The 13,034-nt window shown below is 33.6% G+C and overlaps 2 protein-coding genes across 2 annotated transcripts; both read left to right on the top strand.

Annotated features, from left to right (window-relative positions):
- The first annotated feature begins 458 nt into the window (after window positions 1-458).
- On the top strand, window positions 459-8,829 carry LOC130724144 (allantoinase). Its single transcript, XM_057575319.1, has 15 exons — window positions 459-770; window positions 998-1,091; window positions 1,455-1,575; window positions 3,050-3,123; window positions 3,486-3,562; window positions 3,833-3,869; window positions 3,939-4,024; window positions 4,495-4,554; window positions 4,823-4,968; window positions 5,510-5,636; window positions 6,580-6,735; window positions 6,826-6,936; window positions 7,427-7,537; window positions 8,226-8,324; window positions 8,482-8,829. Exons 1-15 carry the CDS (start codon window positions 669-671, stop codon window positions 8,608-8,610), a joined length of 1,530 nt encoding a protein of 509 aa, XP_057431302.1. The 5' UTR covers window positions 459-668; the 3' UTR covers window positions 8,611-8,829.
- A 140-nt stretch (window positions 8,830-8,969) lies between these two features.
- Window positions 8,970-11,582, top strand: LOC130724173 (uncharacterized). Its single transcript, XM_057575346.1, has 4 exons — window positions 8,970-9,913; window positions 10,042-10,221; window positions 10,332-10,438; window positions 10,999-11,582. The coding sequence occupies exons 1-4, from the start codon at window positions 9,620-9,622 to the stop codon at window positions 11,288-11,290; spliced, it is 873 nt and encodes a 290-aa protein (XP_057431329.1). The 5' UTR covers window positions 8,970-9,619; the 3' UTR covers window positions 11,291-11,582.
- Window positions 11,583-13,034: the final 1,452 nt, after the last annotated feature.

Here is a 13,034-nt window from a genome sequence, read left to right as displayed (position 1 = left end):
CGAATCATGATGACTAAATTCTAGAGTATTTAGTTTATTTATGTCCGATGCGAAAAGAGACTGTTTAGGTGTGAGGCAGGGAGAACTAGTGCTCCTTGTCATGTTTGGAAGATGTCTCCCTCTTATGGATGACATTAATTAGCCTTCTTTTTTGTTGTTAATGCTAACCCGCCACATTTAATCACACACCCTCAACAAAGAGAGTAACTTTATATAGTGAATGATGAATTGGCCTATAAATAGTGAAATTTGTCTTTGAAAGTATTAAAGCGTTGGTATTCTCATCTTTAGATTTAGAAAATAACCATTACGGTCTTTAATTATGTAATGTCGATCAAGTTTTTTATAGTAAAATAAAACATTGGTCAAAGTTAGTGAATATATCAAGATCATACAAGAAGTATTTATCTTTTCTAAGGATGACTTTGTTAGCACGGCCGAGCTTTTACGGACGAATTTGACCATTTACTCGATTTGGGAGTTACTAAATTGAATCGAAACATACAATCATGCTGGTGGCCACGCGTGCCGATGGGATGGTGACATGGTGATTGTTTATTTATTTTCTACTTGATTTCGTGATTTGACTTTACACAAAAATTAATCCGAAATGGAAATAAAAGAGTGTCTTGACTTGAAGTGAATATCTGCGTATTCGAAACTGAGAAATGGAGCCGCTACTATGGAGGGTGTTGCCTATGTTAGCACTGTTAGTTTCCTTCATATTATTCTTCTACTTCCAGGATTCGCACTTATCTCCTCTCACAAAGGTTCACTCTCAATTTGCTTTGATTCTCTCTCATGTTTTTGTCAATTCATGATTATGTTTGTAATATCATTATATCAACATAAGCAATGAAACTCAGTAGCTTTTCAGTACAACAGTGACTTCAAAGTTGCATAGTAACTTGTTTTTGTCAATTCATGGTGACAAGTTTGATATTTGTTTAGAGGGTGCATTTGGGGTCCTGAATGATGCCGTGTTTTTATGATATAGTTAGCAGGAGATGGGTGCAGCCTTCTTCCCCACCGTCATTACTGGATTACCAGCAAGCGCATTGTCACCCCACAAGGGATCATTTCTGGATCAGGTTTTTATTTTTTAATCCTTGATCTTTATATTTTGTTGCAATGTTTTCATTTTGTGAATGTTTTCCTGTTAAGTAAGATTGTGGGAAAAGATTCTAGATGAACTAAAGGGTATAAAGAAAGAGGGCTACACTTGAGGTTAAGTTATCGGGACTCGTGCCAGGGGCACCGATATCATTTAGTGCATGTTTGGAAATCATTTTACAATTGATTCTAAATTCAAAATAAATTCTAGGGAGAAACTTGTGAGCAGCTTCTGCGTGTCGGAATTGATTTTGAGAAGAGAAAAGCCGATCCATACACGCTTAATCATAGTGAAGACCGTATTTTTTCTTGACCATTTGTTGTTTATAAATTTTTGACAGTGGAGATAAATGAAGGGAAGATAGTATCTATTACTGAAGGATATGGTAAGCAGGGGAATTCTAAGCAAGAAGTGGTGATTGATTACGGAGAGGCGGTTATCATGCCGGGCTTGATCGATGTGTAAGACATGCTAACTATCTTCTCATGGTTTATTTCTTTCACTGTTTTGAGGATGCATGCTCTGAATACATCATTGTTGGATAGTGCGACAATGACTCTGGCTATGCTGGGTGCAGAATGTTCCTGAAAATAGGTGAAAGCTATATGGATTAACTTTTAGATACTTAGATCCTTTGTGATTCATCAAGCTCATTTGTCTCACTCAGCAAATGAGTTCAAGCTTGATCTTAGGCTAAAAATGATAAACTAGAGTTGTGGAAAGAAGCTTTGAAATCGCATGATTTCTGTTCAAGGAAGACTAAGTATATGGAATGTAAGTTTAGCACAGTATACATTAACACTTGCTTAGAGGTGAAAAGATCACAAGTCATATACATTTGGTTTTTTGGATCTATCATACAAAATAAAAGTATTTTCACTATTTAACTAAGTTATTGAAGGGGCCCTCCATTTTAAAGGACAATTTTACGGCTAAACCATACAACTAGCAGATCTTAACTGAATGTTAGATGGTAGAATTCCATAGGGGCAATAGCTTAGTGTTGTTGAGATGTAAATGTTGTGATGGATTAATGAGCATAGACCAATGAACCAAACCAATGACGAATATATTAGAGAGCAAGTAGGGTTAGCACTCATTTAGGCCAATATGGTAGTATATCCGCAAAGATGGTTCAGTCATGTGATAAAAGGACAAATAGAAGCATCAATAAGGATAGTTGATTATACTTTTTTTTTTGACGGCATAGTTGATTATACTTAGATGGAGGATAGTCTAATCATTATAGGTAGAGAGATTGATATAACCTCTAAGTCAAAATAGTAAGAACTAGACCTAAATGATTTATTTGAAGATTCGGCTTTTTACAGAACACAATGGAATTGTTTGGTTTATGTAGCTAACCCCATTGAGTGAAAAAAAAAGACATTTGTTCTTGTTGTTGTTGTAATATAAAATATCAGAATTACGAGGGAAATGCGGTTCTAATAGGTTTCATTGGTTGAGTTTTGTCTCATTCATCTATGTAGCAGTCATTCTAAATAAAATTCCTTTGGAATAACCAGATTGGAGCATATGAGGCATTATAAAAGTAACAGACTAGGTAAGAAGATTATATAAATATAGGAACAGAAAAGCGGATTTACTTCCTGCAAGAATAATTCTTTCTTTCTCAATTATCATAGTTAGTTTTCTATGCTATGACTGGTTCTTCATGAATACCTTCCATTTAACCTAATATGAAACTAGGGGAAGACAAAAAAACTAAAAAAGAATTAAAAATAAGGATGAAAGTAGTTTCATATTTATAATTTTTTTGAAGAGAAACAAATTGTTTACGGATTAGGAATGCTAACCTATAAGGTTTCATTATTGACACCTTCCTTGTAATTAGTGGAATTCTGCCGGTTAATTTTATAACTTTAACATGATTTCCATGTGTCATCCCCTTATATAAGTTACTTACTTTGACAGTCACGTGCATCTTGATGAGCCGGGAAGAACTGAATGGGAGGGATTTGTTACTGGTACCAGAGCTGCTGCAGCTGGTATGCCGATCTTCTTCCTCTATTGGTCTATGTTTTTACTTGTTGTATGCCTTGAAACTTGATTGGACATTTCAGGAGAAATCTCGGTGTTTTTTCATATACTTCTTAAGAACATAGACTTAAAGCTTAGAGCAATGAAAACAAGAACTTCTACATGGCATGCACGGTGTGTTGTTGTTATGACATATCAGTCCTCATCTAATGTCACTTAATGGTTGACTTCTATCATTGTTCTCTCTATTCCTAATGATAGAACCTTAGTAGCAGTCCTGTCTGTTTCTATTGTTGTTAATATGCATAACTTTTTCAGTTTGGTTACTCTGCATCACGTAGACCTATTACAGCACTTTGTGTTTCAACAGGAGGTGTTACAACAGTGGTTGATATGCCTCTAAACAATCACCCTACAACTGTGTCTCAGGAAACACTGCAACTTAAGGTATCGGTGATTGATCAATTGTGTGGATTTGAATTATTTAAAGTATTAATTTTATTTATGGGTTATATCTATCTTCTTATGATGAATACAACCATCAAAGAGATAGAAGGCAGAGTTCCTTCTGAAATACATTAATTTAAATCTTATTGGCAGTAAATGTTCTAATACCTAAGCTGTCTTTTGTGGTGTTGATTTTATCAAGTTACTTGCGCTTAATTTTTGCATTAATTAATTTTTCTGTTCTTGACATGAGTATTTACATGCTTCCAGCTTGAAGCTGCAGAGAATGAACTCCATGTTGATGTTGGTATGATCAGCAAACTTTACCCTAGCATGCAATTAAGTGAATTTGTAAATTTATTTTAATCTTCTACAGGTTTTTGGGGAGGCCTAGTCCCTGAAAATGCACTCAATACCAGTATTCTTGAAGGTCTCCTAAGTGCCGGTGTTCTTGGCTTGAAGGTAACTATTCAAAAACCAATGCATTGCTGTTGCAACTGTACTTAGAGATAAAAGACATATTCAGTGGGGTCAACGACATGATTTTGTTTTCCCTTTAAAGTAGTTAGTTCTTACACTACACACTTCATCAAGCATTGATTTATTTGTTTATTAATGTTGAGAATCTATGGATTCTAGAAATTTCTAGGATCTGGCTCTGTAATATATATTTGAAATGGTTTGAGACTCCTTGTCGGTGATTCATGAATTTCTACATTCATCTATAGTCTTGGAATTTAACATGATTGCTTCAAAACATATGTTGTGAGTCATGACATGAGTTGTCTCTCTCCACAATAAGGCTTTGTACCTCTCCTCTTGTACAGATATGAGCCAATTGTTACTTGTACTGCTGTTTTGCTAGCCATTGTAAATATGTATGAGCTGTTGCATTTTGGGGTGACCTTTTTTTTTTTAATTTATGTTTGCAGTCTTTTATGTGTCCTTCAGGAATTAATGACTTTCCTATGACTACTATTGACCATATCAAGGTACGTTCTTTTCAAGCTATATGAAGTTTTAGCTCATGAGATTTTTTCCCCATTCAATTTGTGGCAGTTCTTATATTTTCCTTGCATACCCAGTTCCATTTTTTCATACTAACATGGCACGGATTGTTGCTTTACCTGTTGTTCTGTGGTCTTCTAGTATTATCTTTGCCTCAAAAGATCTGCTATTTGGAGAAATGTTATTTATTTTATACTAAGAAGCGGTCTTTCCTTTTGGGTTGTTCAATTTTTTTGCAAATGTATTTGTTAGGAAGGATTGTCTGTATTGGCAAAATATAGAAGACCTTTACTTGTACATGCTGAGATTCAACAAGATTCTAAAAATAATTTGGAACTCAAGGGTAATGATGACCCACGTGTTTACTCGACCTATCTCAACACTAGGCCACCTTCATGGTAAGACATTATTTATGGCTTTTCTTTCTGAAGAAAAAGCATGCTGTTACACCATAAGTTTAGTTCAGATAAATGCTTTGTTATGCTTTTTTTTTGTTTTAATATATATCTTATCAAAATCTGAAATTGGTTAGGCTTTTGCTTAAACTTATATTATGTTTTCATGACTGAATTAGCCTACGTAGGGATTTGGCCCAAATTGGCTAGGACTGTAGGAACTGGGAAAGGTCTGTGGTTCCTATTTGAGTAGGAAACTGCAGTCTGATGAGGCAAGTGTCTGAAAGTGTTAGGAAGATGAAGGCTATCCATTTTCTAGAGCTTTATCATTGTATGAAAGGAAATAGTGATGAAAATATGATTCTCAGGACATGTTTTTGAATATTCTATGAGAAGCTAATGATATGTACGAAATATCCATTATGCTTTTCCATGATACAATCCATTTGGGATCTTGGATGAGCATAATACCTTATGTCTTAAAATGGCATAATGCCAATTGAATTTACTGAAAAATTACCTAATCTCTTCTTTACTTAACCAGGGAGGAGGCAGCCATTAAAGAGCTTGTAGATGTTACAAAGGACACTATACATGGCGGTCCTTTAGAAGGAGCACATGTTCACATTGTCCACTTGTCTGATTCAAGTGTTTCCTTAGATCTGATTAAGGTATTATGGGCTATTTCTATAATTGAACATTATGTTCCTATGATGTTTAAACATGAAACACTCTTTTGCTGTTGATTGACAACCATAAGCAATGCTGTTTGATAATGATCACTGTAGTTAACTGAAGTTTAAACATAGGAACAGCTTTATGTTGAAATGAGTTTAAAAAGGTATCTAAATGCACATTCATTATAATGCCAGAACCATATATTTATAAAAAACTATTAGAGGTTTTTAATAATTAGTTATCCTCTTTTGATTAATTGAAGAAACTTTATTGTAGAGAAAAGAAGGTCAGTATTTTATGGAGAGGATAAAATATCTTCCTTAACAAAACAAGTAAAAGAAAAAAGTGAGCCTAAGGGGGTAAACATGAAATGTAATGTTAGAAATATAATATAAAACTAGTCATATGTTTTCACCTTACAACTTAAGCTTTTGAAATAGTTGCTTCATGACATGGTATCAACATGATCCTTATTGCCCCCATTTTTCTAATAAAAAAGATGAATTTCAACAGAACATATGTGGGTATGTGCATTGTCCACGCTTCAAGACCAATAGACTCTTGCCTGAAGGGGCGTTAGAAATATAATATAAATTCATTCATGTCTCTTCACTAAACTGTTTAAACTTTAGGATAGTTGGTTTATGACAAATTATCCAGTCTTTGCACGTGTCAGGAGACAGGAAGTGAAAAACTCTTAATAAATCCATGTGAATAACACCAAAATTATGCACGGACCCGTACAAAGAAATAATATTTAAGGGCAAACAAACACTAGTGAAATTATATCATGCAACTAAAGATATATTTGATAACAGCATAACCTGCACACTACAACAAAGTTCCAGTCCATTCTTTCCAAAGCCTTGTGAAATGTAACATGATAAAAGCTCATGGTTAGAGGATATGCTAATGTTATACTTTTATATCGTACAGGAAGCAAAACTCCGTGGTGACAGCATAAGCGTTGAGACTTGCTCCCATTACTTGGCTTTCTCATCTGAAGAGATACCAGATGGTGATACTCGTTTTAAGTGTTCCCCGCCCATTCGTGATGCATTCAACAAAGAAAAGTTGTGGGAGGCTGTATTGGTATTCTTTTGTTCCATAATACAAAGTATCCCCTTACTTTAATCATATGTAATTTCATTACTTTTACCTGTTTTATTCTTCATTTTTTAGGAGGGCCACATTGACCTATTAACTTCTGATCACTCACCCACTGTACCTGAACTCAAGCTTCTTAAGGAGGGTGACTTCTTGAAGGCGTGGGGTGGCATATCATCTTTACAGGTTTGTGAATTTTTGTTCAGCGAAGGGTAGAGCTTTCAAATTTGTACTATCGACCTTTTATATCTATATATATAACTTTTGTTTTCAAAAAAAAAAAAAAAAAAAAAATTTGTTACTTGATGCAATACAATGAAATTATTAGAAAAATCTACAGATTGGTTGTTGAGTGAAGAAAATGCTTAGCTGTGGTCATAAAAAATACTAATATCTGTTGGGTCTACCCATTTTGTAGTTTTATTATTTGTTGTACAGTGCAACTAAACAATGTGCCGTACCCGTACATCAACAAGAGTGTGTAACTACTGTAATTTCTTTTTTTCTATTATTTGTGAAATGTAGATATCTGGCCTGAAGAATATATAGGATCTTTAAATTGGTCAACATCATATAATACAGTTTATGCTACTAAAAATATTGTTTATTTATCAAATATAACTAACTGCTGTTATTGATCCAAAGACTAATTGATGTTCTATTGGGAGGCTTGTAGTTTGATCTTCCAGTGACATGGTCATATGGGAAGAAACACGGATTAACTCTAGAGCAATTATCGTTATTGTGGAGCCAGAAACCTGCAACACTTGCGGGGATAGCATCAAAGGTAACATGATTGTTGTTTCCATCTCCTCTTCACAGACCGCCCTATTTGTAATAGGGAATTTGATGAGCTAAAAAATTGCATTATAATTGTATAATTTTAATTTCTACCTGGAATAATGTTTGCTCAATTCTTTTGAAACAAGTAATTGAAAAATATTAATAGAAGAAATGAGATTTTGGTTTGGGCAAGTTTTCACAAACAGGAAGTTGTCTCGTTTTAAAGTTAAGGCATGCTACAAGTAACTTGTCACCTCAAGGATTTACAATGGTACATGTAGATGACCTATCAAAAAAAGAAGCATGGCTTGAACCCTAGGCTTTTTAGTCACGCTTTTCAATCCTAATAAGCAGTCCTCATTGGCCATTGCCCTTGTCTTAAAGAAGGGATTTTACCTCATTGCTGCTATAGGATTTAAGATCCATCTAAGATGGCAACTCAAGAGAAGGTCCTTTTGGTATCCTATTTGAAAATATTATCATTTGCTAAAGTAATGCATTGTAAATTAAAAGCAGAGAACTAATATCTAGATGATTTGCTTCCATTGATTATAATTATTATTATTATCGAAAAAGGCCACATGATAAGTCACTTGAATATTGCACTTGTGAGATTGTTAAGTCAACATATATGCTTCTTTGAAAATAATTCACAGTTCTAATCTGACTAAAGTTTCCATTTTATGCTTTAGGGAGCCATTGTAGTTGGAAACCATGCAGATATTGTAGTTTGGCACCCGGAGCTGGAGTTTGAGCTGAATGATGATTATCCTGTTTTCCTTAAACATCCGGTACGTCTTAATTCTTCTTTATTCTGTTATTTAACTCATTCTGTCTATGGGTTTCCTTGTTCCAACTATAAATCAAAACATTTTAAACTACTATATGGTTGCTTCTTCTTGCTGAACTTTTTAGACAAACTGAAAAAAATGACTCTTTGGTATTCAGAACCTCTCTGCTTATATGGGACGAAGGTTATCCGGAAAAGTGTTGGACACTTTTGTCAGAGGAAACCTTGTGTTCAAGGATGGGAAGCATGCTCCTGCAGCCTGTGGTGTTCCAATTCTAGCCAAATGAAAATGTTTGATACTTGATCACTGCTCAGAAAGTATCATCAAATTCAAACTTGGTGTAATAATACTAACTAAAATATTCTACAGATTGAGTTTGCGGATTCATGTCTATTGAGATTCAATCCTGAGTCCTAACCCTTCAAGTTAATCCAATAGTGAAAATAAACATTTTAAAATTATGGAAATCTTTATAGAAATAAATAATTATGGTAATTTCAAATTATGATATTTGTACATCCTCTGAATAGATAATGTGAATCAATTAATAAGTGGATAATAAAAAGAAATAATATAGTAAATATCGATTGGAAGGTAATTAAATACATAAACTAGTAATATTTTAATAGATTTTTATTTTACGGATGTTGTGAAATAGTTGTTTTGATAGGCCGAAGTAATAGAATAGTATTATTTACTATTTGATAGGGACGATAAAGCTGTTAGTTAGGATTTTTTGAAACGATTAGATAGAATTAGTTAGGTTAAACTGTCTTTGAATTTAAAATATATAAAATAAAAACTATTTCTTATATATAGCTGTAAAAAATCAGTGAAATATTGGAAGGAATTATGAACACTAAACCACCATTTGGATTGGAGCTCTCATCATCTTCAATGAACGAGAGAGAGGTTAGTCAGGTTAATTAAACTGTTTCTTGTAGTGGATTCCAATTTTTTTTTTAAGAAACAGTTTCTTGCAGTGAATTACTTTAGAGATTAAAGGATACTGTCAGTTTAAACCAATAGAATTTCAATTTTTATCCATGTTAGAAATCAATTTAAAATATGATACACATTTGAGGAATAGAGGGGAAGTGAATTAGGGGGTTGATTTCATGTATCAGGGAGAAAAGAGACAGAACGCAGTGGCAACAGAGAAAAAAATTGACTATGTGAGATTTTGTTTTATTTTAATTCAAATATTATTTTTTTTTTGAAAATTGAGTATCGGATGGGCAAAAAGCTGAAGTTGGTTGTATGTGTAAAGTTTTTTTTTTCTTTCTGAAATTTGTATGTGTAAAGTGATTCTACAAAGTGCATATTTTTTAATTTCATACTTTATGAATAAATGTTTTTGTTTCTTTCTAATTTTAATTTTTTTGCAGCCACATCTACTCAATGCAAGATTGGAACGCAATTTGTGCCCTAAACCACCACTCGGATTGAAGCGCACGGCGTCTGCAATGAAAGAACGAGAGGAAATGTGGCGTAAGATGCAAAAATCCAAAAAGCAAAACTCATCAACAACGCTCAAGTTCGCACCTGCTACTTTTTATGCTAAGTTGCTGAATATCGGAAAATACAATGTAAGTTATGATATATGGCTAATAAAGATTAATGTGTATGCATATAAAAATTAATTTCATTTAAAAAACATTTATTTTTTAGCTAGAAATTAAGGAATACACATTTAATATAAATAATTTTGATGCAGTTTATACCTACAAATGTCAACGAATTGGTGGTGAAGTGTCAATTTGTAAGGAGAAAGCTTATATGGGAGATTTTAGATAGCAGTAAGAAGAAAAAGTTCAAAGCTGAAGTACCATGGGATAACATTTCGGCCATAAGAGCTTTTATTGAAGAAAACAAGACTGAAATCCTTGAAATTGAGGTGTGTTATTCTTCCTATTCTTATTAATTTCTTTCATGGTCTTTTCCTCTTGATAAATTAGAATAATCAATATACATTATTTGATAATGAAATTCTTTTTTCATCCCCAGCTTGATGAGCAACCAATTTTTCATAAGGAGATTAGTTCACAAAGCACACACACCACGTGGGAGATATCAGATCATGATTTCACAGGAGGTCATGCTATGACGTACCGGTATGTATTTATTTTCTTTGTTAAACATTTTATTTTATTTTTTGTCACATATGCTTAGGTTAAAATTCAGGGTTACCTACTAGTGGCACTCAACTAAAATCAATAAATTTTAATTTTAAACCCTATATAAAATTTTCTATTGCAATCATTAAAAAATACAGAATTCTTGTACTTTTAGTCTTTTGTGACCGATTAGAAAACATGATATTTTTTTGTAATGTGTAGCATTATGATTGAATAATATTTTAATAGGAATTAAAAGTAATAATTTTAAAGTACAAGACACATCTTTAACACATTTTCTTTTAAATATAGTGTAAATCTCAAAGTGAACATTGGCTGAAACTGCTCTAGTTTTAAATGGTTCAATAATTATTTGGCATGTGTCATGAACTAAAAGTAAACCTAGGACGCTTTACTTAAGCTAGTGTTATTTACCTAAAATAAATTTGTATGATTTAGACAACCCCTTCAAAAATAGGTCAACTTTGCTTTATAATTTCTCTAATTGTATGTGAATGAATTGTAATGCCTATGTGAAATATGAGTTAATCATGTAGGATTCATCATTTGGAGTTCGCTAGTGGAGATTTGGGCAAACACTATGAGAAGATGTTAAAGTGTGATAAGAGACTAATGGAATTGAGCCAACAACCTTTTCCAAGGCTGGACTCTCCATATTTTGGCCCACCTGTGCTATTTAAAAACATCAGAGATTACAACCCTGTGCAACTTGATGATTCAGTGGAAAAAGTTATGGCTTTAGATCGAGCACAACCATTTCTCAATGAGCTAAAATCCGCCATCAACCATGAGCTCTCACAATCACAACACTTGCAAAATGTATTATAACTAGATTACAAATCTGCACATTATGTGGTGTAAGAAATGATTTGTGAATTTTATTGTAGTATAACTATTTTAATGGGTGTAATGGGTCTTTTTTTGAGGGTTTCTAGCCGCTTGGTTATTTGAGAATTCTTTTTCCTTTTATCTCAATGAGTTTTTCCTAATTAAGATTTTAATGAGATTTTTTCCCAAATGTGCTCTTCCAAAAATGGTATAAGCATGTTTTGGATTCAATTAAGTTTTCATGAGAGGCTTGTTCTCATGACTCTTATTTCTCAATTATTCAATAAAGCTCTTCTTCTTTTGCTGTAAAAAAATAATATAATATTCTTATAAAAAGTTACCATATTGGGAAGCAACAAAAAAAAATTGGGAAGGGAAATGAGATTTTGATTATGAACCTTTACTCAATTAATGAATTGGGTGCGTCACTAATTAAGTAATTATGTAGTTAATTGATGTTTGTAAGTAGTGTGTATTTGAAAATTTAAGAATTTTATTGGTATCTTTATCAAAGGTATTTGTTTGCTTTTTTTATAGGCCAATGTTAGTTGTTAATTGTTAGTAAATTAGTTTCTTCACGAGGATTCGAACCCTGACCCTTCACCCTGCAAATCTCTTCATTCCCTTAGCTCACCAAGTGAGCTACCCTGCCCCCCCAAAGGTATTTGTTTGTGATTTTTTTTCTTTAAAAATCAATGTTTGAGCATTTGAAAAAGAGCAATGCTATATAGTACGAGAGTGCACGTACGAAGAATGCACGAGAGTAATTTTGTGGCGGTTTTAAACCGCCACAAAATTACAACTGCCAAAAAAAAAAGCAAACCTACTATTTCTGGCGGTTCAAAACCGCCACAAAATTACAACTGTCAAAATAAAAAGAAAAGCTACGGTTTCTGGCGGTTTCTAACCGCCAGAAAATGCTTCGTGCGTGGTGCACGAGCCCCAAGGTCGTGCCCCACAGCATTTTCCATTGAAAAAATTGATTTAATTAGCTTTTAGTTGTTGAGATAGATGGGAAAGAAAATTTTAAAAAAAAATTGTCTTTAATTAGTGTAATCAAACATTTATAATTTTCTGTCATCGTAAATTAGCTCAAGTGGTAGGAGCTGAGGGACATATTGTAGTTTAACACCCGGAGTCATTCTGTCTAGGACTTTCATTGTTCCAATTATAAATATTCAACATTTTAAACTACTATATGGTTGCTTCTTCTTGCTGAACTTTTTAGACAAATTGAAAAAAATGACACTTTGGTATTCAGAACCTCTCTACTTATATGGGACGAAGTTTATCCGGAAAAGTGTTGGACACTTTTGTCAGAGGAAACCTTGTGTTCAAGGATGGGAAGCATGCTCCTGCAGCCTGTGGTGTTCCAATTCAAGCCAAATGAAAATGTTTGATACTTGATCACTGCTCAGAAAGTATCATCAAATTCAAACTTGATGTAATAATACTAACTAATGGCAGCTGTTAATTGTCTGGAAGTGAGGCATATTTTGCGTGAAGCCAATGTGTTGGCAGATTACATGGCTAAAACAGGGAGGGATAGATTGGATCCGCTGTGGGCATGCTTCTGATCTGGGTTAACAGTGGATTTGCAGCAGCAGTTATCATTTGAATTGAAGGTTTTATGTGTGCATGTGAAGTTGGTCCATCAGTGTTGGGTTGATGTGCAAGGTCAATTGTTGGTTTCAAGTTTGTATGGACAGTGTATATGTTCGTATGTGCTGCTGTGGTAGATATT

This window comes from Lotus japonicus, chromosome 6, assembly GCF_012489685.1.
Source record: "Lotus japonicus ecotype B-129 chromosome 6, LjGifu_v1.2".
NCBI lineage: Eukaryota > Viridiplantae > Streptophyta > Magnoliopsida > Fabales > Fabaceae > Lotus > Lotus japonicus.
Note: the sequence above shows the minus strand (reverse complement) of the source record. Positions and strands in the feature narration are given on the sequence as shown.